Here is a 26,936-nt window from a genome sequence, read left to right on the forward strand (position 1 = left end):
GCCGTAGTGCTAATTTTAGTGTCCGTATCTTTCGGCCCTGGCAGGTTCAACGGTCAAGATCCGCCACTGTACGCAAGTAACAAAGTCACAAACGCGATGTTGCCGCCGCAACGCGCGGCACAGGTCAAAATTCTAGTTTTGAATAAAAATGATTTTTTTATAGATTGTAACAATCAAAAATAGACTTTGGGCGATGATCAACCCGTGTTGGCCTTTTAGCTTAAACCTTTTGATTGACCCGTTTGACATATAATGCAATCCAAATCAATCCACTAACATCTACATGGTCCGAAACTTGACATTTTTCCACATAACTCGGAAGTTTAAATAACAAACCTAAGTTTTTGTTCATGTTACTCAACAAATGGCCATATGGGATACAATATCACTGCCACATGCTTGAGTTGGTAAATAGAAGTTTCTAAATGGCATTAAACGATACAAGACGCTTTCAAGACTACTTTGTACCTTCGATTTCACTCTTCTTATTGAACTCCACACCCTGAAAAACAACCCTCGAAGACCGGTACTTGCTACCAAATCCTGCACCAAATCCCCATCCAAGGCCCAACCCGACTCCACAGCCTCCACCTTCAAAATTGAAGACCCAATGACTCACTTTATGAAAAGTGTTGTATGAACACAACTAGATATGAGAAAATAGATGGGTTGGGTAACGGGTCAAAATGTGTTTTGAGTTCAAAGTCATTTTCCATTATAAAAATTACCCGGTTAGTTAATTTAGCTAATTCTTTTGATCGAAAATGGGTGACCCATTTGAGACAGAACACCAAAGGAGTTGTAGCCTAGCGGTATTAAGGAGTGTTGGTAAGGAATTCCTCTTCATGTGGTTGAGGTTTCAAGTCCCATGGTGGACATATGGTGTATATTTAGGAGTAGAAACGTTAAAAAAAATGAAATAAAATAAAACACAATCCAAAGGGACTCGTTAATAATTCCCATGAATGCCATCTTTAAACAAGATACGTGAATGAATATCATGTTCTATTGAAGTAAAGCAGTCTTAAATCAACATACCTGCACCGAGACCTAGAAAATTCAAAGGCATACCTACATCGAATACAATATTAATTAGTGAACTGATTGGTTGAATCAAATGAAAGAACAGAACTTTCTATCACATATGCCATGAATTCAAGATACCAGCATATATACAAATTACGAACCTAGAATAATATAAAAAGAGTAAAATGCACGGATAGTCCCTGTGATTTGGTGAAATTTCAACTTTAGTCCCCAACTTTTCAGAATTACACTCTTAGTCCCTGTGGTTTGACAAGTTGTTACTCGGATAGTCCCTGTGGTTTGACAAGTTGTAACTCGGATAGTCCTTGTCATTTCACACCCACTTAACCAGAAAAACTAATCTCCATCCGCTTTGGGGACTATCCGAGTAACAACTTGTCAAACCACAGGGACTAAGAGTGTAATTTTGAAAAGTTGAGGACTAAAGATGAAATTTCACCAAACCACAGGGACTATCCGTTCATTTTACTCATATAAAAAATGCTACAACTTCTGTCTTGGGATGTCCACTGTTTATACAAGGTTTGTTCTTTAAATGAAAATTTAGGTCCTGAAAGCTAAGGCAAAAGCTTCACTTATGCGATGCGTTGCTCTATGTACAACGCTATAACCAAACAAGCTTTTTGTACAACCGGAAGCTACAACTCTTTTATGTACTTTTTATCATGTAAATCCGTCATAGTTTCTTCATCGCACTGGTTGTTTTTACTTATCACCCTCCTACACACCCTAATTTTGATCAAATTTGACCCAGAGGCCGTGAGGCGTTTTCCAAATAGCCTCGGGCCTCAAGCACACTTTTTATAACCAAGCTATTAGTATATGCAACCTAACCGGCTAACCCAACTAAACCACTTCATTGTGAAAGGTAAACAAGCTCACGAGCAGCCCGCTCAGACGGCAGACAAACCAAACCGCTTCAAAAGTGAGCAGCCTACTGAAGGGGTATGGTCCCAAAAAAGCCGCGCAAACCTCAGATCAGGTTGCGCGCGAGACCATACTCCTTAACACAACAAGGTGTTAACAACAACCTCGCGCGACCTACATCACACTACGATTATCCCGCGCGAGAGAATGCACACAACAAACCCAGATATCAGCACTTAGCATAAAACAATGGAAGAAATGAGCCACTCGGTAGAGAAGCGCGCGGCTACCTACAGTGGTACATAAGGTACGAGTGGCAGTAAAAGGAGCCAATGAGCGTCTAGCAGGCTCTGGTCAATCGTGCGCCACGATCGCCTGACGAGAAGTACACAAGGACGCCTACATGGCACCAATCAGAGGACGGAGACAACTGTCCCACGATCTCCACTCGTCTGCTGATGACAGAAGGACAACAAGGCCGACAACAATGACACGTGGCTCCAATCAAGGTGCGCCAGCACCAACGAGCATCTAGAAGCCACTAAGCGGTCGACGCCAGTGAGACAAAGAGCATATCCGTTTTGTTGTCCGCTTCTGGCCCAAGGCCCATCAGCCCATAACCCCTCACACCTCTCCGGCTATAAATAGAGACCTTATTCCACAGGTTAAACATTCTATTCCCTTGGCTCTCACTCTTTACACTTAATTACTCTCAAAGCAGTCGCTTATTCTCACGCCGGAGCCTGGTTAAGAGGGAAACCCCCACATTCCCCTCTTAACGAGTAACGGTGTTCTGTTTTGCAGGTTAGACCACCAAGTCGGAGCTTAAATATCTTTAAGAAGATTAACCAACATGAAAGGAACATAAACCAATCTAATTAACTCCCTAATTAGACCCTGTTTCTTCATTGGCGCCCACCGTGGTTTTCTATAACCACCCTCATCTTCTTTTATTTGAGCTTTTGACATCCTTTCCTTCCTTCGACTATGACTGGTCAAGGAATCATCCCAGAGTTCGGTTTCGGAACCAACTCTAACACGGCGTTGGGTGAAGGAGTCCAAACCTTCCAAGCCCAACAAATCGAAGAAATCGGCGAAGTTGAAATCAACAATACTGGGGGTCCGCGCGGGAGCTTCACCCGCATCACACAAGTGGTCACCCCAGGAAACGGAGAAGGACCTTCGAACACAGCGCCACCTCAAAATGTATCTGCATTACTTGGCTTACCAGAGGGCGAAACCCCAGCCTCGTGGTATGCCAAGAACATCGCCACTATCAATGCAGCATACCAATCGCTCATCGCGCAGCAAGCAGTTTTGACGGCAGAACCGTCCTTGGTCACCCCTCCGAGTCAAGGGGTGCGCCAAATGCCACCACCAGCCAATATACAAGGCAGAACCAACAGGCCTCCCCCTACAAGACGTTTAAGCGTACAAGACACGCGCGATACAAGAGGGGAAACGGATAGTTACTATGAATATCCGTCGAACCTTCAACGAGGCCCTGTTCACAGCCGGCTCACGCCGCGCAACATGAACAATGAATGGGAAGAAACCGACCCATATGATCCTACATGGGAAGGTGACGAAGAATCATCAGTCTTTAATCGTTTACCAAAAAACCATGAGTACTATAAGCCAAGACAACACATTGGCTACACAGAAGAAGCTGAACGAGATTTCCGCCTGGCATACAGACCAGCGGAAGCTGCGGAACACTCCAAGTTTATCCCGAAAATCGCACTCGCACCGCTCTCACGAGAGAAGCTACCCCCAACCGTTGGGAAATTCAATGGGTTGACTGACCCAGACGATCACGTCAGAACATTCACGAGTGTAGGCTGCATGGGAGGTTGGAACATGCCCATGTGGTGCCACCTGTTCATTCAAACTCTTACCGGAGCGGCTCGCGCCTGGTTTGACAGCCTTCCGCCCGGAAAGATTAAGTCATGGACAGATTTCAAGACGCAATTCTTAAGCTACTTTAGCCAGCAGCGTCGCTACCAACGTGACACAGCCGAAGTAGAAGATATTTGGAGAAGAGATGGTGAAGGTCTGGAGGACTTCATCACGCGTTTTAACAAAGAGTGCCTGGAAATAGGCGGCGTCAGTGAGCAACTCATGCGCTGTCACTTCAAAAAGGCTATACGCTGCGATAGTCTCATTAGAACCATCACAGGCAAAGATGGAATGCCGAAGGAGTGGGATAAACTGATGGAAGCCGCAAAAATCGTCGCGCAAACTGAGGAGTCCCTCGCTGGTGGAAAGGGCTACTACCCAGAAGATCGATTTTCAAGAGGAAATACACGCGACAACAACAACAAGCGCAACAAATACAAGAGTCATGACTGGAAGTCTGAGAGACCAAGAGGCCGTGACGACAGGCCACGTTACAGAGAAGATGCGCGAGAAACGATTGACCGAATCGGTTACAAGAAGGCAGTCCGAGACGATAATCGTGACAAACACTGGACTCCGCTCACAAAAACTCCAAAGGAGGTATTGATGACGGAGAATGTCGATTTCAAGGCGCCAAGGCCAATGACAAACAAGAAAGGGCAAGACCCTAACTTGTACTGCGATTTTCACAAAGATTCAGGGCACTTGACCGACGACTGTTACAGCTTGCGCCAAGAAATCGAGAGAGCACTCAAAAGCGGCAAGTTAAGCCATTTAGTGAAGAATGTACGCAAGGAAACCCGTCAACTCCAGCGCCATGATGAAGGGAACCACAAAAAGGTCCGTCGACTAGAGACTCACATGGTCAACGGACCCAGGTACAGCGCGAAAGAGAAAGGCAAACGCCCTTATGAACCTTCTTGGCAAGAGCAGCAAGTCATATTTCCAGTAGTGCGCGGCGGACCTCGCGCCACACGCCCTGTAGTCATCACCGGCATAATCGGGCATTATGAAACTGACTACATATTCATAGACCCGGGAAGTACTGCCGACATTATTTACGAACAGTGTTTCAATCAGTTGGATGAGGAGGATAAAGCGCGACTCGAACCTGTCGATTATCCTTTGTCTGGATTTTGCAACGAGATGGTTTTTCCTCTCGGACAGATCAGTTTCCCCGTCACGCTCTCTGACGGGAAACACTCAAGAACAACAAATGTGAACTTTATGGTAATGCCAGTGAAATCGAGGCATGATGTGCTTCTTGGGAGGGAAACACAAGGCGAGCTAAACATGGTGACGTCAACGCCTCATTCTGCAATAGGTTTCCCAACCAAAACAGGAGTAGCAATCATATACGCCAAGAAAGAAGTAATGTCAACTGAAGAGCTGCGCCCAACAAAGGCGGCAAAGGTCTCCACGACTGAGCCGGAGAAATGGGTTTTAAACCGAAAATACCCCGAGCAGACCGTGACAATTGGCCACGCCATTTCGTCAGACGTCAGAACACGTCTAAAGCAACTGCTGTTTCGAAACATGGATATATTTGCCTGGACACCGTCAGACATGACCGGTGTCCCGCGCAACATCACCGAGCATTGCTTAAACACGTACCCATCTGTCGAGCCAAAGGTCCAAAGAAGGCGCAGCCTAGGGGCAGACAAGACAAAAGCAATGAACGAGCAGGTATGTGAGCTGCTCAAAGCCGGGATCCTGCGAGAGGTAAGATATCAGAGTTGGGTGGCGAACCCCGTGATGGTCGAAAAATCAAATGGCGGATGGCGCATGTGCGTAGACTACACTGATCTCAACAAGGCGTGCCCAAAGGATTGCTATTCCTTGCCTGAGATCGATAAAAAAATAGATTCTCTCGCGCCATACCGATGGAAGTGCTTTTTGGATTGCTATAAAGGATACCATCAAGTGCAGATGAAGCTAGAAGATGAAGACAAGACAGCATTCAGAACAGATCTTGGAATCTTCTTCTACACAAAGATGCCTTTTGGTCTGAAGAACGCAGGCGCGACATATCAACGCTTGATGGACAAAACCTTCGCAGGTGACATCGGAAAGCATATTGAGGTTTATATCGATGATCTAGTGGTGAAAAGTCCCGAGGAGGACCAAATGTTGAAAGACATCGAAAAAACGTTCAACTCATTGCGCAGCGTAAATATGAAGCTAAATCCAGCCAAGTGTTCCTTCGGCATGGAGGAAGGGAAGTTTCTGGGCTTCATTGTCACAAACGGCGGTTTCAAGGTGAATCCAGAGAAGGTACAAGCTATAGAACGAATGCCCTCACCAAGAAACATCAAGGAAATGCAACGACTAGCCGGCCGGCTGGCCGCGCTAAATCGTTTTCTCTCTAATCACGCCGCAAAGTCGTATCCCTTCATTAGCACGTTGCGCAATTGTGTAAAAAAGCAAGAGTTCAAATGGACCCCGGAAGCCGAAACAGCTTTTCAACAAATGAAAGCGTGTCTGATCGAACTCCCTACCCTAACGGCACCATTTGAAAAAGAGCCCCTTGTGCTGTACTTGTCCTCCTCGGACAAGGCAGTAGGGTCAGTATTGTTGGTAGACAGGAACAGTGTGCAAACCCCGATCTATTACGTCAGCAGGGTACTCACAGACCCAAAAACAAGATATTCCACAATGGAAAAGCTGGTCCTTGCGCTATTACACGCCTCCCGAAGGCTGCGCCGATACTTCACGGGCCATGTGATAACTGTGCTTACAAACTTCCACATTGGCACTATACTACAGAAGCCTGAGACATCAGGCAGGTTGGCAAAATGGGCCATTGAACTGGGCGGCCATAACATCTTGTATAGGCCGCGCCCAGCCATTAAGGGGCAGGTCCTCGCCGACTTCATCACAGAAGTGCCGGCTGATAAAATCAAGGAATGCGAGATGATAGAGACTCCCAAGGAAAATACAACAGAGGAGACTTGGATGCTTTACACTGACGGGGCATCAAATGAAGATGGCGCGGGAGCAGGTTTACGTCTAGTGAGCCTAGAAAAGCACGAGTTTACTTACGCCATTAAGCTCGACTTCAAAAACACCAACAATGAAGCTGAGTACGAGGCTTTTCTGGCAGGCTTACGCCTCGCCATCAAGATGGGAGCAAAAAACTTGCGCGCACATGTTGATTCACTCCTGATAGCCAGTCAAGTAAATGGCATATACGACGCGAAGGGAGAAGTCATGGCTTTATATCTGGAACAAGCGAAAGAATTGCTCCAACAATTCAAAACCCACAAAGTCATACATATCAATCGCTCAGAAAACAAGCCCGCAGATGCCCTGAGCAAACTCGCCTCGACTTCCTTTCAACATCTCGCCAAGGATGTAAGGATAGAGGTACTCAAGAACCCGTCAGTATTGCTGCGACAGGTGAATGTGATCGAAACAGGGCAAACATCGTGGATGACCCCGATCATCCAGTACTTGCAAGAGGGGCTGCTCCTCGAAAACAAAGCGGAAGCAAGAAAGATCCAAAACAAGGCCCTGCAATACGAAATGAACGGCGGTATCTTGTACCGAAAATCCTTCCTAGGGCCACTACTGCGCTGTGTGGACCCCCAGGACGCGAATTATCTGATAAGGGAAATCCATGAAGGGATTTGCGGCATACACTCCGGACCACGGATGGTTGTCGCGAAGATAATGAGCGCCGGTTACTACTGGCCTGGTATGCATGTTGACGCAATAAAGGAGATCCGCAAATGTGACTCTTGCCAGAGGCACTCTCCAAAAACGCTGAGGCACTCTCCAAAAACGCTGCGCCCTAAAAACGATCTTATCCCCGTATCCACCGCATGGCCCTTTCAGCAATGGGGAATTGACATGGTGGGACCCTTCCCGGATGCTCCCGGCGCCGTAAAGTTCATCATAGTAGCTGTCGACTACTTCACAAAGTGGGTAGAAGCCAAAGCCCTTGCATCCACCACAGCTATGATTGTGCGCAAATTCATATGGGAGCACATCATATGCAGATTTGGCCTCCCGCTCAAGATCGTGACTGACAATGGCACCAACTTTGCTTCGGACGATCTTAAGAAATGGATGAAGGAGATGAACATCAAACACACTTTCACATCTGTTGCGCACCCACAAGGCAACGGACAAGTGGAAAGCGTGAACAAATGCATCGTCGAAGGGATAAAGGCCAGATTAGGAACAAGGCGGCGCGGATGGGTTGATGAGCTCCCAAGCATTTTATGGGCTCATCGGACCATGCCAAAGACGAGTACCGGCGAGACCCCTTTCAGCCTGGTCTATGGCTCAGAAGCGGTTATTCCGGCAGAGATTGGCCTGCCCTCGCCACGCATGACAACGGTCAACACAGTTGACAATGAAGCGGAAAGGCGCCTAGACTTGGACCTGTTAGAAGAAAGACGCGAAATCGCGAGAATCAGAGAGGCCAAGTACAAAACCCAGCTGGAAAGGTACTACAACACAAGGGTTCGCATTTGTACCTTCAATCCAGGGGAATACGTCTTTCGCGACAACGAAGCATCAAATGCGGAACGCCCAGGGAAATTGGCACCTAAATGGGAAGGCCCATATCTGATTCATGAGGTCCTGGGCAAAAGGGCCTACAAATTGCGCACCCTAGATGGCCACATCTTACCAAGAACTTGGAATGCGCAACAATTGCGCAAATGTTACATGTAATCTATTTCGGCCTTGCGCCATCTTTCAATTCAATACGCCGGCTACAAGCCATTAGCAATTATGTACGAAGGCCTAAGCGCCCATTTCTGACTTGAATGAAAACATACGACATGTTTCTCTATTACATTTTTTCGTTACAAATGCATGCTAAACTTATGATTAGCGCGAAAACACTCCAGCATTTCAGGGTTGTTCAAACCACCTCCAAGGTCCTCCGCGAACAATAGCGAGAGACCGGGTGGATACCTTAATACTTAAAAAACGCTTCCATTTATTCGAGCCAATTTAACATAAAGTTTTTATTGCAATGCAATAATTGCAACGGAAAAAATCAAAATGTTTCATGTCATTTAAAACTTGCGCAAATGCGCAGCATTGTACATAGAGTATCCGAAGAAATTACAAAGGCGCAAATCCCTATCAACCACCTATCCAACAAACTATCCTATTCATCGCGGCGATCATCACCATCATCTCCGTCATCCTCACCATCATCATCGTTGCCATCATCATCACCATCGCCGCCATCATCACCAGCTGGCTCTTCGTCGGACAACTCGACGGTAACCGGTGGATCGAGGACTGCCTTAAGACGCTGGCACCAGTCGTCTTTCTTCAACGATTCAACAACCAACTCCATGATAGGCAAGGAAAGGTTGTCATAGGAGTTTTCAGCACTAGCCAATGCAGCACCAGCATGTTCCGTCACTGAGCAATGACTTATGTCAAATTCCTGCCCAAGCATCTGCTCAACGTGATCGGCACACTCCAGGTAGCCTCCCCGATGACCCACCGCACGCGCCGCATCTGTCAGAGCCGCTACGGCGCGGTCTAGCTCGCTCGCATTCAAGATGGAGTTGGCAACCTTCACAACAAACAAAAAAGCATTAAAGATAAAACTCTCAACAAGAAAAAGCATAAGTCAAAGGCACTTACCAGTACTACTCCTCGAGTGCGCATCCATTCAGCCTCCGAGACAAGCGTATCAACGATGCCTTGGGTCTCGGAGTAGTTTGTCTGGGCCACATTAAGCGCAGCAGTGCTGACAGCACGCGCCTCCTCAGCATCAGCAGCCTTGACCTTCTCAGCCTCAAGGTCAATCTCCAAAGACTCGCATCTGTCGATTTGCTCATTCAAGCGACGTTTGAGTTCCGCAATCTCAACGTCCTTGGCGTGGAGATCCTTGTCCTTGTTGGACAATTGCACCTTGGCTTCAGTCAGCTCAACCTAAAAATTGGCAAACGCCTTGAGAATTGACTTAAAGAAATCTCATAAACAAAAAAGGGAAGAGCGAGAGTCAGTAGAACTAACCTCCATCTGCTGCTTGGCAGCTCTTTCACCCTGCGCTTCCTCCACCTTTGAGGTCAAGTCCGCAACTTTAGCCTCAAGATCAACGATCTTCTGTCGTAGCGCATAAGCACGATCGTTGTCTTGGGCGCATATACGCTTAAACTCGGCCTTCTCCTTGGCCAGTTGCTCCTCAACATTGTGGAGTTTTTTCTGCAGCCCCTCGCGGCCCCACTCTTCAGCCTTCTTGTCAGCCTCAAACTTGGCTCTCTCCTCACCAAACGCGGTTTTCGACTTTTCGAATTCAGCAATACGTTTCAGCATACGCTCGCGATAAGCCTCCCAGTCGGCGCGCTCCCTAACCATCGTTCGCCATTCGCGAACTATTTGATGGTTGGCAGCACGAGCGTTGGCCTCACCAAGAATATAGGTACGATACAACATTTCGTGAGGTTTCGCCCTTTGCCGATGGACTTCAGCAGGTGTAAAGGAGTTCAGGAACCACTCGCGCGCAGGGCTGAACTCGACGAAAGTATCTTTCTGTTTTAAACTCCAGGGGGCTTGATGAGGAGCGTCCCCACGCTCTTCTTCAGTGTAAGTCTTGTAGTAAATATCCCCAACGGTGTCCTTCGCACCTATCACATTGGGGTTATAACCCCCAGCTCCACCAGAGCTCGCGCCGCTTGAGGAGAAGCGGCTGGAACCCTTGGAAGTAGTAACAGGACCGGTGTTGGTTGGTTTGGTGACCTCAGGACCTGGAGGTTTAAGAGGCTGATCCATAGCCTTTTTCGCCGATAGCTCCTTCTCCAAGGCCTGCTTCCTCGCCACTTCAGCCAACCTCTCCTGCTCCGCCCTCTGCTTCCTCTCCTCCTCCTCCTTTTTCTTTCTCTCCTCTTCTACCTTCTTCCTCTCTTCTTCTTTCTTTCTCTTCTCCTCCGCAACTCTCTTCTTCTCCTCCTCTCTCTTCCGGTCCTCCTCCACCTTTCGCTGCGCCTCAGCAGCCTTCGCGGCATCCTGAGCCGCAGTGTCAGTGGACTTGACGGTAATCTTGGGCCTCTTTACCCCGGCCTCACTAAACGTGACACCCTTCTCAGGGGTCTTCTTCTTGATTTCTGAAAAATAAAGCAAAAGCATTTGAGTAAAGAGAAAAGTATTAAGAAGAGAAGCGAAGAACTTACCAGGAGAAAATCTGTATAACGAGCGCAGCTTGCTCGTTTTCCCAACAACGGGAATCACAGCAGATGTAGGGGCGGAAGCCACACCAGTCGTGGCTTCGCTCCTACCCCTCTTCCGCCCAATAAGCCGGACACCAGCATCTTCCTCTTCTACTTCTTCATCCTCTGGGAAAGACGGAGTCGCGCCAGCTTCAGGGTTGCGAGAACCCGCGCTCCCAGAACTCTTCGACCCACCAGCACCAGTTTTCCCCTTAGCTGCATGTGATAAACCTTCATATGAGTCACTGATTATCACATAGTCGTCTAAATCACGTTGACGAAGGCGAAGAGTACCTTTGACAGCAGCAGATGTTGCGCGACTAGGGCCGGTGCCCTTACTGGTCACCTCAGGCTCCACCTTTTTCTTCTTCTTCACCGGTTTTTTCTTCTTCTCCTCGGGGTCAATCCCCAGGTCGCGCAACACACCTGCAAAGATTTCAGACCAAGAGCTTAGCTCGCCGTTGGAAGAACCTACAGACTCCTCGCTGGAAAGATAGAAAGTTTCTTTCCCAGCGAGAGTCACAGAGCGCAATGGACGAGGTTTAGGGTATTGCGCACCTTCAGTAGCGGTTGGCGGCGAAGCGAAAGCATCAGCAGCTGGAAACATGAAGTTTCCTTTAATCTGGTCATACCAGCTTTCTTCATCATCGCGCACTGGGCGAACGCCCATGGAGCCACCAAACGTGGAGAAGGCAGCTTGATAGAGTTGCGCTTCTACACACAAAAATAGGTAAGTAACAAGGTAAAGCGAATACACTTAGAAAAGGAACAAAGAAAAGTCTAACCTTGATCACCGATCTTCAAGACCGGAACCTCCTTGCTGCTAGGTGACCACTGGTCACTCATCTTAGCAGCAACCAAAACACTTTCCCCAAACACCCGGTTAGGGGTTGGGGTTAGCTGCTGGTACCACCGAGCAGTCTTCGGGATCGGGAGATCTTCCTTGGATATGACCTCAGTCCATTCCCTAAAAGGCATAGCGATTGGCAAAACTTCTTCCCTGATGAAAAAGAACTTGGGTTTCCAATCGTGGAAACTCTTAGGAGGATTCAGCAGAATCTTCTTCGCCGCACCTCGGCTCGCAAATGAGAAGAACCCCATCGTTCTCTGCAACTGGTAGAAAGCACGAAACTTATCTACCGATGGCTCAATGCCATGAGACCGGCACAGGAATTCGAAGTGCCGCACCCTCACCATCCCGGGTGGGCTCATCTGGGATATATGGAAGTTATAGTAAGAAAGAATACTGCCCAGGAAATTGGTCGCCGGCAGTCGGAAATTCCCTTGAAGAAAAAAGTCTTCATAAAGGGTGATATAACCGGGTGGTGCATCAGCCGCGGTCTGGCCCTGAGCCGGATACCGGGCATCCCACTCCGGTGGGAATCGGAAACTACGAACGATTTGTTCAAAAAGCCCTAAATCCCATCTGAGGACAGGAACGGGTCCTTCCTCACTAACAGGAGCCTCTTGATGTTCTTCACTCATCTTTGAAGGAGGATCTGGAAAAAAGGCTTGAAGAAAGTTTGAAGATTTGAAGAAATCTTGAAGAAACGAAGAACACTTTGAAGATTCAAAGAGTTTTTGAGAAAAAAGGTGGAGAAGAAACGAAGAGAAGTGAGAATCTCTCACCTTCTCTTCGGATATATATACCCATCGCATTTAATGCGATGGGTAACCGTGCCGCGTTCGCCGCTAGGCTAACCAACAGGAGGTTGCCACGTCAAGCGGAAAACCAGGAGTGACGGTTACCACGCGCGCGTGGGCTTCACTCTCCTGACATGAAGTGCAACCGCCGCAGGCGGCATGATGACACCCGTGCCAGGGGTCAACTCAAACGTCGCCCTCAGCGACTTATCTCACCAACCTGTCAGAAGTTCAAATTTCGAAGTTTCCCGCCATAAAACGGGCAAGTAACTTCATGCAGAAGCCACATGAGTCGCGCCAGATATACGTAAACTACTATAACCTCGCGCGTCTAAAAGGCCAAGCAAGAAATCACTCGACACCTGCCTAGTCCCTGCGCACTAAAAACGACAGTTTTCAACGTCCGCCATACAAGTCAGGATCAAAAGAATCATTTCCCCTTCTCCTATTTTTTATTAAGTCCAGAGCTCCAACCACTTGCGTTGCGCATGGTGCAGCACTGGACTGGGGGGACTTGAAAGGGTATGGTCCCAAAAAAGCCGCGCAAACCTCAGATCAGGTTGCGCGCGAGACCATACTCCTTAACACAACAAGGTGTTAACAACAACCTCGCGCGACCTACATCACACTACGATTATCCCGCGCGAGAGAATGCACACAACAAACCCAGATATCAGCACTTAGCATAAAACAATGGAAGAAATGAGCCACTCGGTAGAGAAGCGCGCGGCTACCTACAGTGGTACATAAGGTACGAGTGGCAGTAAAAGGAGCCAATGAGCGTCTAGCAGGCTCTGGTCAATCGTGCGCCACGATCGCCTGACGAGAAGTACACAAGGACGCCTACATGGCACCAATCAGAGGACGGAGACAACTGTCCCACGATCTCCACTCGTCTGCTGATGACAGAAGGACAACAAGGCCGACAACAATGACACGTGGCTCCAATCAAGGTGCGCCAGCACCAACGAGCATCTAGAAGCCACTAAGCGGTCGACGCCAGTGAGACAAAGAGCATATCCGTTTTGTTGTCCGCTTCTGGCCCAAGGCCCATCAGCCCATAACCCCTCACACCTCTCCGGCTATAAATAGAGACCTTATTCCACAGGTTAAACATTCTATTCCCTTGGCTCTCACTCTTTACACTTAATTACTCTCAAAGCAGTCGCTTATTCTCACGCCGGAGCCTGGTTAAGAGGGAAACCCCCACATTCCCCTCTTAACGAGTAACGGTGTTCTGTTTTGCAGGTTAGACCACCAAGTCGGAGCTTAAATATCTTTAAGAAGATTAACCAACATGAAAGGAACATAAACCAATCTAATTAACTCCCTAATTAGACCCTGTTTCTTCACCTACTATATTCTTTTTAACCAAATAATACAACATAGATACAATTTCACTACCAATATGTGTAACACCATTTGTTTAAAAAAACAGCAGGTTTCATACTCTGGTAGTGAATCAATCAATCGTACCCAGTAAATCCCACAAATAGCAAAGCTATTGATAGCGTCTATTTTCATACTTTATTGTTTATTTGTTCGTTTGTTTGTTTTGGGTGTTGTTGGAGTTGAGTCGGGGGTCTCTCTAGAAGCAGCCTCTCTATATGGAGGTAAGGTTTGCGTACATCCCACCCAAAACATACTCTGGTAGTGAATCATCATCATACTCAGTAAATCCCACCAATAGCAAAGCAAAGGTAGGGTCTGAGGAGGGTAAGATGTAGACAGCCTTATCTCTACCCCGTAGGAATAGAGAGGTTGCTTCCAGTGAGACCCCTGGCTCGATAGTAGTTTTGCATCAAGCCTTGGACATACGGCACATAACACTCAGCAATCGGGACGAAGACCGATTAGTGCATGTACCCTTTTGTCTTTCGGCTATCAACGCCACCACATGATGCATTATTAACCATCCCCCTCTTTTACTGTTATTTTCACGAAATTAGTAAAATAACGTTAAAATTAGTGCACTTTCACTTTTGCCCCCTGAGTGCCCACACATATATACATTATATGCGCATACCGCAAGCGGGACGTAGATGAATGTGTTTACTAAATAATAAACTTCAATTTAGAAAATGAATATTTCTTTTTAGCATGGTAATAAAAAATCTTTGACTAATAACTTGACATTATTCTAGTTCAATCTTTATAAGCCAAACCAGCAACTATTGCTTTAAAATAAAAATAAAAAAAAATCCAATTAAAAAACCCTAATATCCGAAAACTGCAATCTGCAAATCATGAACACAATTCAATCCACATATGATTCCAGAATCTGAAATTGAGCCTAACTTCAGTCTCCTGAAGCTTAATTTAATGTTCATGAAGAGGAATAACAGATACCTATGAAACATTATTCGTACATTGATCGATCAATTATACACAGATAAAGTCAGTTCTTGTAAGTAATTGGGGACATGAAGAACTGTGTGATCCTGTGTGTGTGTGTGTGAGAGAGAGAGAGAGAGAATACCTCCGAAGCCCCATCCAACGCCGAAACCACAACCGACACCAAAACCTAAAAGAAGAAGAAGAAGAAGAGAAAAGTAGTGAGAGAAATTGCAGGGTTGGTGGTAAGAGAGAGTGAAAATAGTACCGAATCCAACACCGGCGCCATTGAAATTTGTAAGCACCATCCCCACTGATCACTCTTATCACCACCACTACGGTGAAGACGGTTGAAATCCTACATTTTCAAGTATCAAGGCTACATTTTCAATGGAGTAGGAAAATCTGGGTTCGATACTTGAGCCAAACGGGTTTTACGGGTAATTTCATCGTCACTTGTGGATGAGTTACCGGGTTTCCCCCGAAATTGGTGGTGGACTCGGTTACTCTCGGAGTACTTCGGTTGGTCCAATGGGTGCCCGGGGGTGCTCGGGCTGTTAGCCGTTCAAAAAAAAATATTTTTTTTATAAATTTGTTTTTTAATGGGATATTGGATTTTAATAACCTCAACTTTCACCAATTGGCCTATAGCACTTCAAACATTCGATTTGTACCACATCACTCCCAACTTTCAACTTATTGGCTGATATTATACCCAAACTAACTGAACTCTAACCCAGTTAGTTTTTTTTGCTGATGTGGTACTTGTGTGGTGACTTGGCATCTGAAGTGGAAATTGTTTGATGACGTGTCAGCTAACGTGGCGTTTGACTTGGCCTTTTTTTGACCTTACAGCTGACGTGGCATTGGTTTGGTGATGTAGCAACTGATGTTAGCAAAATGGGTTAGTGTTGGGTTAGTTTAGGAGTGCTATTGGCCAATAAGTTGAAAGTTGAGAATGGGTGGTACAAATTGAAAGTTGAGAGTGCTATCGGCCAATTGGTGAAAGCTGAGTTTATTTAATCCAATATCCACTTTTTAATCGCCTAAATTACACCAAATCTGCAATTCGATGGGCTCCAACCCTTGATCTCAAAGAAGCAACACCACTATAAATTTGCTTTTTATACTCCAAAGTTTTCGACTTTCGTAGGGTCGCCTATACCCACACCCCTTGCTTTCTAATTTCACACCCTCAACGAACGATCGTTTGAGTTTGAATCAACCAGTCGTTTGGAGCACTTTATGTCAAATCTCTGGCCCTCTAAATTTAATAGTTGTTTGCATATATGTCGAACAACCGTTCATATGTACATATGTCAAATCATGGCCTCAGAAATTTTAGATGGTCATTTCCTCGTCTTCGAATGATTGTTTGATAATGTGGAACAGTGTGAATTGAAAAGCGAGGGTGTGGGTATATTATGGCATAGGTGCATCATTATTATCTTTTGATTATAAGAACCTACGCATTCACACTTTATCATAAGGGTCGAAACTAAAGTAAAACAAGTAAACAACTGGCTTTAACAATTTAAAAGTTTGTTCCACGCTTTGGTATGTCACGTGACAAAATTAAAATAAAAACTTTATTTGTGATTTATATTTTTATAAAACAGTGGTTTGAGATCATAACCTATATACATGGAGTAAAACTATACTCTAAATGGTTAGCCATGTATTTTGTTAATATAGGGAAATTATTAAAGGATTTCGAAAAAGGGAAATTATTCATATGGGCTTCAGCCCGGTCAAATTTAACAGATTTAGCCCGATTCAATTTGCTGGACCAGCAATCCATAAATCGGCCCATTAACCAGAATATACTCATATAGTTTTTCTTTCTTTCACCTAATAACTGAGTAGCAATGTGAAGAAAAACCGAATAACCAAGCCATAACCGAGATTATCAAGAGCCTACTCATATTCTAGAGCCAAATTATCAATAAATAAAACATTAAGAGTACACTCAAGCCGATTATTTCATAACTAATACTTACCACGAATCTAGTTTTTATTTTTGCCACCCGTCACCTTCCATTATGTTTGATCAAGTGTTTAGAGAACAAGCCTTGTTTGTGTAGAGCGTGTAGAGGTGCCTTTCCGTTGATATGGTGGAACGTTTCTACTTGCGTGTGGCATTCTCAAAGGTAGTTGGATGTTTTAGGAAACAAGTATGAGATATTAGATTATCCACAATGCAAGAGAGGAAGGACTGTCCGCTCTTCCCGTCACATCGTCAGTTCACAGACACCCTCCTTTCTCTTCCCCTCACAGATTATCTCATTGCTCGTGGAGAAGTATTATGACCTTCTCTCTCATCCCCACATACTCTCCACCCTTGCATCTCTCTTCTACATGGGCAACATATTTCTTTTAAGGATCTCGAATTGTTGATGTTCCTATAGCTCTATACGTTCATGATGTCTAACGAATTGAAGTTGACTTTCACTCTGTTTGAGAGAAAGTTGACTTTCACTTTGTTTGAGAGAAGATCGCACGCAAAAAGTTACATGTTCACTTGATCTACACAAACAATCAACTTTGTTGACGCTTTCACTAAACCGTTTATCGCTCCTCGATTTAAGAAACAAAACAACAGAAATAGACATGTAGGGTCACACTAAAGTTTCAAGAGACCAACATTCATACCAATAATAGACCATATGGATGTTTGCAATGGTTGACTTGTCAAACAATTCCAATGACCCACAAAAAGATTGAGAACTTGAATAGAACTATGTTTTGCATAATTGTACAAAGACCATATTAAATGTTGAATCTTTAAAACAAGATTTTACACGGGTCGGATCTTTCTTGCCCACCCAACTTTTTAACCAAGAGAAAAACCTTTGACTTGATGACAGAACTCTTCTTGACTGAGAGAAACACATTAGAGGCTCAATCCTCAAAATATTAACATATTCAAGCAAACTCGCTCATCGTCAACCGAGTTTCCATCGCGATCCAAGTCAAATCTATCCGTATCGGTGGTCAAACCCGAACCCCGCCACCGATTTTCTTTATTCTCAAACATCCCTCCTTAACGACACGCTATTACCGGTCCCATCGCGTGATCTTTCTAATGCCACAACTTTAGCCCGATAAGCAGCGGCAGCCATGGCAGCGGTTTTGACACGATCTTCTTGAAATTCGCACGCTTCGCTCACATTCCCGAACCGTAACTCGGCAGGTGGAATAAAGCAATCGATTGAAAGTCCAGGGACGTTAAACGCAACTTCTTCAATAGTCCACGCCTCTTCCATGCGGGTTTTTGTGTGGCTCATAGCGGTTTCACCGAACCTGAACAGGGTTACGACGGACCGACCCGAGTGTGCAATCATGATCCCTTCAACGGGCCGGTAATCGTCGAGAAATGAGTTGATTGTGGTCTCCCAGTAAACAGCATCTCCACCGTTGGTTTGAATGCGGGTTAGATGAGAGTCTTCTAGGTGGACTAGGAGGCCGGTCTTCTGGCTGAAGTAACCGAATAGAACGTGTCGAATAATCTCTGCGGGCCCCTCGCTTCTGGCTTTTAATGTATGCGGGTCAGCACAGAGTTTGAGGATGAAACAATCTTCATCGTTGATCTTCTTCTCGCCCGTACATCTTGCGTTTGTGAACATGCTTGCGGTCGTTCGTGGATCGAGGCCCTGATATAAGCACCAATCACGTAATAATAAGTTAATAAATTTCCTATTTTTAAGTCAATCCAACCTGACCCAACCCATACTGACTTGTTATTAAAAATAGCCCATTTTGCCCGAACCTGTTTTGACCCGTTATTAAAACCATCCGTTTTTGTGCGAAAGAGATTCAACCCATTACTAAAAACAATCTTTTTTGCCCAAAACTAGAGGTGTACAAATCAGTTTTTTTTTTTTTAAACGGTCCGATTTTTTAACCGGTTTCGGTATTTTTTTTGGGCCAACAAACCGGTTTTTAAACCGGTTACAAATGTCGCGAAGAAGAACTGGTCTATAACCGCCGGGTCGGGTTGAGCCCGAACGGGTTTTTTAAAAAACTGGTTTCGGTTTTGATCCTAAAACCAATTTCCAAAACAGATTCGACCCATCACTAAAAACAATCTTTTTTGCCTGTAACAAATTCGACCCATTACTAAAAACAACCTTTTTAGCCCGAACATGATTCGACCCATTACTAAAAACAACCCTTTTAGCCCGAACCTGCTTCGACCCATTACTAAAAACAACCTTTTTAGCCCGAACATGTTTCAACCCATTACTAAAAAACAACTTTTTTGCGAACCTGTTTTGGCCCGTGACTCAACAAGGCAAGAAATATGCAAGAAATCATGTTAAAGACAAATAAAAACCTGAAGTGCGCGACGCAAGGGTCTAACAGGCCCTTTAGCAGCATGTGCACCAAGCCAAGGTGTGTGCCGCCACACGAGCCGCCCATTGCAACCAGCATGAACCTTGCTTGCACCAAGTGCAAGCTCAACATACCACATATCAGGGTTCATCTGCCACAGCACAAAACCACCAGACTCCGCGGTTTTTGATGAATTTCTATTCTTTATCACCTTCGTAGCCGTCTCTATATCAAACGCCAACATCTTCACTTTCCCCATGGCATACGCGTTGTGAATAGAGTTCTGTAGCTTTTGACCGCCAGATGCCGCCATGTATTGCTGCAGTATGTACTGTGCTGATGAAGTTTCCTGCATAAATTCATTATAATATATCTTTTTGCAAAAACATTAGAATAAACAAATTCCCACTTCAAGAACATTAAAATAAACAAATTCCCACATCAAAAAATTGAAAAAGAAACATAAATTCATCTTCTTTTTGCATTCCTATAAACATGCATGTCTCAAAATTAAATCATTGTGCCTAAAACATGCTTAACTTTAAAAAACAATAATTATGAAAAAAGTCAAAAAATAACCAAACAGATAATAAAAAAAAAACTACCAAAAATTTCAAACCATCTCCATCTAAATATTCAAAGGATAGAATACTAAATTTCCTAACTGACCCTACATTATTAGTAAATGAAATTAATGCAGATTCCTTTTTTTTTCTTTTTATCAAGAACATTAAAATAAAAAAATTCCCACTTCAGAAAATGAAAAAAGAAACATAAATTCATCTTCTTTTTGCATTTCCACAAACATGTATATATCAAATCTGAATCATTGTGTGCCTAAAACATGCCTAATTTCAAAAATAATAAAGAAAAAGGCCAAAAATAACCAAACAGATAAAATATAACCAAAATTTTCACACCATTTCCATGTAAAAATTCATAGGATAGAACACTAAATTTCATAACTGACCCTAATTATTAGTATATGCTACATATAAACAATACAACAATTATTTTGTTATTACTATGAAATAAAGATGATCAACCCAAAATGCATAAATTAATGCAGATTCTTTTTTATTATCAAGAATATTAAAATAAACAAATTCCCACTTCAAATAAATGAAAAAAAAAAAAGCATTCCCACAAACATGCATAAATCAAATCTGAATCATTGTGCCTAAAACATGCCCAACTTTAAAACAATTAATAAAAGAAAAGGCCAAAAATAACCAAACAAATATAAAAAAAACACCAAAAATTCAGACCATTTGCATCCAAAAAATTCATAGGATCATAAAATACTAAATTTCCTAATTGACCCTACATCATCAATCTATACTACATATAGTGTCAAACTAATGCAGATTCTAACAGTTTTACAAAATATAATAATAATAATAATAATAATAATAATAATAATAATAATAATAATAATAATAAAAAATAGAGATGAAAACTAACAATGGGAGTATCTTTAATACTGAGGTGAGGAAAAGGCTCCAAGTTGCTAACATGCACCGGAGCAAGCGGCGCACCCAAGACACCAAGCAACAACCTCAGATCCGACCGCTGATACGCCCCAGAACCCGACCCGGAACCCGAACCCGACCCAGAACCAGGAGCACGACACAACTGACCCTTCATCCAGTGCCCCCATCTCTCCACCGCCGACGAATCTCCGGCAACATCCACCGGACTTTCATTCGGATCCGGACCCTCTCGGAGCGGAGACAAAGCTTCCAGCGGTCTCAAACTCCCGGATCTTGACAACCCGGGTTCGGGTTGACCCGAATGATGGTTATGGTGACCTTTTCTTCTCCTTAACAGACCCGAATTCGGCGACCCACTTCGGCTCCGAGCCGGTTTTGGACTCCGGTGACGTGATCTTCCAGGAGATAAACCTCGTACGACTTCCTCCTTCAATGTTGTGAAAAAGCCATGTTTTTTCTCCATAACCCAGATGAGATTTAAGGTTGGTTTGAGTTAGTGATGAGTGAGAAAGTGGGTTATGAGAGAGAAATAGAGGAGGGTATGACGTTTAGTTGAAGCAAAACAGAGTGATTGCTTTAAGAATTGTGACATGGAGAGAAAGGGGAACAAATATGATTGATTTTTGTAAATTATATAATATAATGAGAGGAATATATATGTATCTATGTATGTATAGTGAATGATAAAGGGTTTTGGTGAAGAATCGATTTGTGTTCAGTAATAACACGAGACAAACGACACTGTGGGTGCTGCAATTGCTCTGAACTTTGTGTCCAATTGTTTTTAAAGGGAGATATTGAAATTTGTGTTGTATGTATAGGTGGTGTGGATCTTATTTGGCCCCTCTATATCTTGCTTAGTTACATGTAGGTACCTTATGTTTTGGAGAATGGTATTAACACCCCTTTGGAGAATGATATTAGAGTAAATTACAAGTTTTGTCTTTTACGTTTGCCCCAAATTACAGGCGGTGTCCGTTACCTTTAAATTTTACGAGTTTTGTCCTTAACGTTTCTAAATCCTGCAAGTTATGTCCTTTAGCCCTAACTCAGTTAGATTTTTTTGTTAAATATGGTTATATGCCTTGCACATGAGGGTATTCTTGTCATTTCACGTCCTTAGGGACTTTTTTATAAAATAACTTACATAAAGCACTATTGTGTAAAATGAAAAAGATATTTACAAAACTCTGCACACACATTTCTCTCTCTAAATTCCCCCTATCTCTCTTCTCTCCACCGCCCACCCTACCACCAGCCACCACCGCCTGTCCGCCTCCACCTGCTACCACCCTCCACCACTGTTATCACCTCACCCCAATTGCGGTCATCGAAACCCTAACTCAAACGCCACACTCCCCGACGTCATCCTCACATATCTTCGGCGACTCAAATGGGGTCCAATTGCAAGAGGAAACGGGGCGGGACGGGACAAGTGGGGTCGTCCTTCTCACATATCTCCGGCGACTCAACCAGATACCTTGCATAGGTTTGGGTTGAAAGAGAAGGTGTGACAACTCGAACTTTAGACTTGCTTTGTGTAACGCTATGTGCATATGTGAACTAAATTATATGTTTGATTGAATGAATGTTACGGTTAAATGTTTAAATGTTGCGTTATTGGACCACACAACACTACACCCGATCCATAAATCAATTGGGCTTTACTATTGTTTGCAAACCCACTCGGTCCATGTAATGGACTCGAGATCACAAGCCGGCCCAAGTGAGGTTTCGGCCCACACCTACTCTACGTATATATACACATACACATCTTAGGGTTTTAGTTTTTACAATCTTTGCAACCACAAAACAACAACACACGCAAGCTCTCTCTCTCCCTCTCGTTGCTTGGAAACCGACGGCACAAGAACCAACTTCCCATTCGGATCACACTCCTTTGCTTGTAACCGGTTAGTATGATTGATTATGTTCTTGTACGATTTATGTGGTTTAGGTTGTGTCCTTGCAAATCGTTTGTTCACCATATGATTGTAATCGGATGAGTTAAACTGATTAAGTGACCTAGGTTATCATAACCAATCTGCTTGTATGTAAATCGGCTCTTATGTATGTTCACACAAACCGGGTTGTATGATAGAAGCCTAACAGTGATTCGTGATGTTGATTGTAAATCGGTTGCATGTATGTGTTAATCGGTTAGGATGCATGATAGGGTTGCAAGATTTAAAACCAACCGATTGCTATATGTTTGATTATGATCCGATTGTTTATTCTTGATACTGTTATGCATTTGTTAAAGATGAACACGTTGAATATGATATAAAAATCTGCTAATTACTAGGTTTGATCTGAAGTATGAAACCGCTAAGTTGTTTTGCTAGAATCACGGAAAGATTGTTGCAGGAATTATGGAAACCAGTTACACACACGGTTGCGACTCGGTATCACTCATTGCGAGTCGGTACCCCACTCGAGACCACATAGCAACATCAGCCGCAATCATGGTTGCGAGTCAGGTTGCGACTCGTAACCAGACCATGACGAGCCGAGACCGTCCGTTGCGACTCGTAACCAGCTGTTGCGACTCGCAACCTCCTGTTGCGACTCGTAATCAGCTGTTGTGACTCGTAATCCCGGTTGCGAATCGAGATCGCCGGCTGCGACTCGAGACTAGCTGCACGTACACTATTTTGGGCCTACACTGTCACGGGCCCAATCTCATGACTGCTATGTTATTGGACTGCTTATCTGTTTGGGCCGAACACTTGGATTCTGTTTAACTGATTGTTATTGGATTGCTATGAAATATGTGCGAATTGCCATGATCAATACGTGTTAGAAACCCACGTGCTTTATACGAACCTAACTTGCATATGTAACCATGATAGGACGTGGTTGATCCCTTACTGTATACTTGAGCATTTTATTGTCTGCCGAGCAAACCCAGGTGAGTTCACACTTCGACTAAGGCATGGGATTCCCGGGTCGTGGGAATGGGATAAAGGTTACAATTGACTAAGAACGTACATATGCTTTTCCTAGACTATCACCTACCATGATCCTCGGATGTCAGGACGGTTCCGTAGGTTAGGATAACACCTACGTGGTCATATGCCAATTACTGCCTCGGATGTCAGGCACGCACGTAAAACCTACGTGTACGCATTACTTACTTCTATCCTCGGTACAAAGGATACGTACGTGAAACCCACGTACACCCCCGCGTCTCCTATCCTCGGTTGTGAAGGATACGTGCGTAAAACCTACGTACACCCCATACGCGCTACTGTTCTCGGAAGAAGAACAGGGATGATACGAGTAGTTGTTACGAATAGTCTAGTGGTCACATAACATGGGAAGCCCCCACCTGTATAACTTACTATCGGCCCAGTAGAGCCACCCGTTACTTACTGTTATGCACTTACTTACTGTGAACTCGCTCAACTAGTTTGTTGATCATTCTGTTACATGCCTTGCAGATCGTTAGGTACATGGAGCTTGCACAAAGAGGAGCCGATCGTTGTGGACAAGGATCGTATTACTTTGTTAGACTCTTATGACATTTCAGTATTTTTAACTTGGGTTTACAACAATGCTTCCGCTACTTAAACAATGCTTGGTTTTGAAACATCGATCATGTCATGATGAACTACTTTAATGACTTTTATTATTATTAAATGCTATGTTTGATATGATTGATGGCTTGATCCTGGTCATGTCACGCTCCCAAGCGGTGGTACTCCGCGTGTGGATTTTGGGGGTGTGACAGATTGGTATCAGAGCCATTGGTTATAGAGAACTTGGTTTTAATACGGGAAAAAGTTTTTATTAAAACCAGACTATAACCCGAACAGTGCTCTCAACGATCCACAACGACGCTTCGCTCCACGTGCAAGACTCGACATTTTAGGTAATAAGGTTTATGTTTATTGTCTACTTGCTAGAATTACTTAGAACTTTGCTCGTGGTATGCTTAGACTACAATGCTCACTATTTGCTATTGCTTGAGAATCCCTATGTGCTTACACTTTTCTGTCATCGCCCTATTCGCGAACCATTCTTACTTACGCTACTTGTTACAATGAAGATCATGTCTGGACGAATCAACATGACACAAGCCCAGTTAGAGGCTCTTGTTCAAGCCCAAGTTGCTACGGCAGTTGCAGCAGCTCAAGCAGGTAGTATATCCTGCAGTATAGGCACACACTAGGATCTTTAGATCCTACATTAACTCTCGTATTTAACTTCGTCCTATTCATACACAATAGGTCAACACGCGCAGCAGCCTGTCTGCACATTCAAGAACTTTATGGACTGCCGTCCCGGCACGTTCAGCGGCACAGAAGGAGCGGTTGGACTTCTCCACTGGTTCGAGAAGCTAGAATCAGTATTCGAAATGTGTGAATGCCCTGAGGCACGCAGGGTGAAATACGCCACCGGCACTTTAGAAGGAATCGCGCTAACCTGGTGGAACGCGCAGGTGCAAATTCTGGGGTTGGCAGCTGCTAACGCCACACCCTGGAACGATTTTAAGGAGCTTATCAAGCGTGAGTATTGCACGCGTGAAGATATTCACAAGCTAGAAGACGAGCTGTATAATCTGAAAATGGTTGGGTCGGAGATTGAAGCGTATACCAAGCGGTCAAACGAGCTGGCCGTGCTGTGTCCAACTATGGTAGACCCTCCATACAAGCGTATCGAGATGTATCTCAAGGGGTTGGCACCAGAAATCCAGAGCCACGTTACCTCGGCTAACCTCGACAACATCCAGGAAATCCAGCGTCTCGCTCATCGCATCACCGATCAGGCAGTGGATCAGAATAAACTGCCTAAGCGTGTCAGCACTACTGCTACAGTCACTCCTTCAGCTACTCCCGTTACCCTCAGTGACAGCAAGAGGAAATGGGAGGGGGATTCAAGCAAAGCATCAGTTTCGGTTCAGTCCCAGAATCAGCAGCGAAAGACTGACAACTATCAAAGCCCTAACCAGCAGTCGTCAGGTAGCCACAGGCAGGGTGGATATCGCGGAAATCTTCCAAAGTGCAACAACTGCAACAGGCACCACAACGGTCAGTGTACCAAGGGTCGTTGTCAAAGATGCCTCAAGATGGGTCACGAGGCCAAAGACTGTAGAAGCCTTCGTCCTGCGAACCAAAATCAGCAGCAGCCTCACGGTCAGCCTAACCAACAACAGGGCAACAAAGGATGCTACAATTGTGGTGCTGAAGGCCACATCAAGAGACACTGCCCACAGCTCAACAGGAACCAGAACAACAACAACAACAACAACAACAACAACCAGGGCAACGGCAACAACAATGGGGGAAACAACAACAACGGCAATGAAGCTCGTGGTCGCGCTTTTGTGCTAGGTCGAGGTGACGCAGTGAACGATCCCAACGTTGTTATGGGTAAGTTTCTCCTCGACAATATTTACGTTACTGTTTTGTTTGATTCGGGTGCGGACACAAGCTATATGTCTGTGAAAATGTGTCAACTGCTAAAACGTGCACCAACACTTTTACCCACCAAGCATGTAGTAGAGTTAGCTAACGGTAAAAGTCTAGAAGCCACGCACGTAGTTCAGGGTTGTAATCTTATCCTAGCTGGTCAAGCCTTCTCTATTGATCTCATTCCCATAGTTTTGGGAAGTTTCGACGTCGTGATTGGGATGGATTGGTTATCCCAACACCAGGCAGAAATCTTATGCAGTGAGAAGATCATTCGTATTCCACGTTCTGGTCAAGAACCTCTCGAAGTCCAAGGCGACAAGAGTGGTGCTGTAGTTGGTATCATCTCATTCTTGAAGGCTCAGAAGTGTTTACGTAAAGGTCACACAGCCATTTTGGCTCTTGTTTCAGATGCATCGACGAAAGAAAAGAAATTGGAGGATATTCCAATTGTACGTGACTACCCTCAGGTGTTTCCTGAAGACTTACCTGGCTTACCTCCTCATCGTCAGGTCGAATTTCAAATCGAGCTCGCTCCAGGAGCAGCACCCATAGCTCGCGCACCATATCGTCTAGCTCCATCAGAATTGAAAGAATTGTCAAAGCAGCTACAAGAGCTCTTGGAAAAGGGCTTCATTCGTCCAAGCTCTTCGCCTTGGGGAGCTCCAGTGCTTTTCGTGAAAAAGAAAGACGGTACGTTCAGGATGTGTATAGACTAC

The 26,936-nt window shown here is 44.6% G+C and overlaps 3 protein-coding genes across 5 annotated transcripts; all 3 read right to left on the minus strand.

Moving 5' to 3' along the window:
- Window positions 1-250: 250 nt before the first annotated feature.
- LOC110929610 (protein TRIGALACTOSYLDIACYLGLYCEROL 5, chloroplastic) lies at window positions 251-15,378 on the minus strand. The gene is made up of 4 exons (XM_022172770.2): window positions 15,244-15,378; window positions 15,121-15,165; window positions 1,039-1,071; window positions 251-591 (listed from the first exon to the last, which is right to left on the minus strand). Exons 1-4 carry the CDS (start codon window positions 15,281-15,283, stop codon window positions 458-460), a joined length of 252 nt encoding a protein of 83 aa, XP_022028462.1. The 5' UTR covers window positions 15,284-15,378; the 3' UTR covers window positions 251-457.
- LOC110929609 lies at window positions 8,420-12,735 on the minus strand. 3 transcript variants are annotated; one of them, XM_022172768.2, is made up of 5 exons: window positions 11,783-12,735; window positions 11,292-11,711; window positions 9,808-11,213; window positions 9,433-9,723; window positions 8,420-9,361 (listed from the first exon to the last, which is right to left on the minus strand). In XM_022172768.2, exons 1-5 carry the CDS (start codon window positions 12,654-12,656, stop codon window positions 8,942-8,944), a joined length of 3,411 nt encoding a protein of 1,136 aa, XP_022028460.1. In that variant the 5' UTR covers window positions 12,657-12,735; the 3' UTR covers window positions 8,420-8,941. The 3 variants fall into 3 exon arrangements, with proteins under 3 accessions (XP_022028460.1, XP_035845040.1, XP_022028459.1); XM_035989147.1 differs by having other exon boundaries at window positions 9,808-10,895; window positions 10,962-11,711; XM_022172767.2 differs by having other exon boundaries at window positions 9,808-11,711.
- Window positions 15,379-17,624: 2,246 nt separating the features above from the next.
- On the minus strand, window positions 17,625-21,590 carry LOC110929608. The gene is made up of 3 exons (XM_022172766.2): window positions 20,775-21,590; window positions 19,312-19,659; window positions 17,625-18,628 (listed from the first exon to the last, which is right to left on the minus strand). The coding sequence occupies exons 1-3, from the start codon at window positions 21,264-21,266 to the stop codon at window positions 18,005-18,007; spliced, it is 1,464 nt and encodes a 487-aa protein (XP_022028458.1). The 5' UTR covers window positions 21,267-21,590; the 3' UTR covers window positions 17,625-18,004.
- Between the last annotated feature and the right edge of the window lie 5,346 nt (window positions 21,591-26,936).

Source organism: Helianthus annuus, chromosome 4, assembly GCF_002127325.2.
Source record: "Helianthus annuus cultivar XRQ/B chromosome 4, HanXRQr2.0-SUNRISE, whole genome shotgun sequence".
Lineage (NCBI taxonomy): Eukaryota > Viridiplantae > Streptophyta > Magnoliopsida > Asterales > Asteraceae > Helianthus > Helianthus annuus.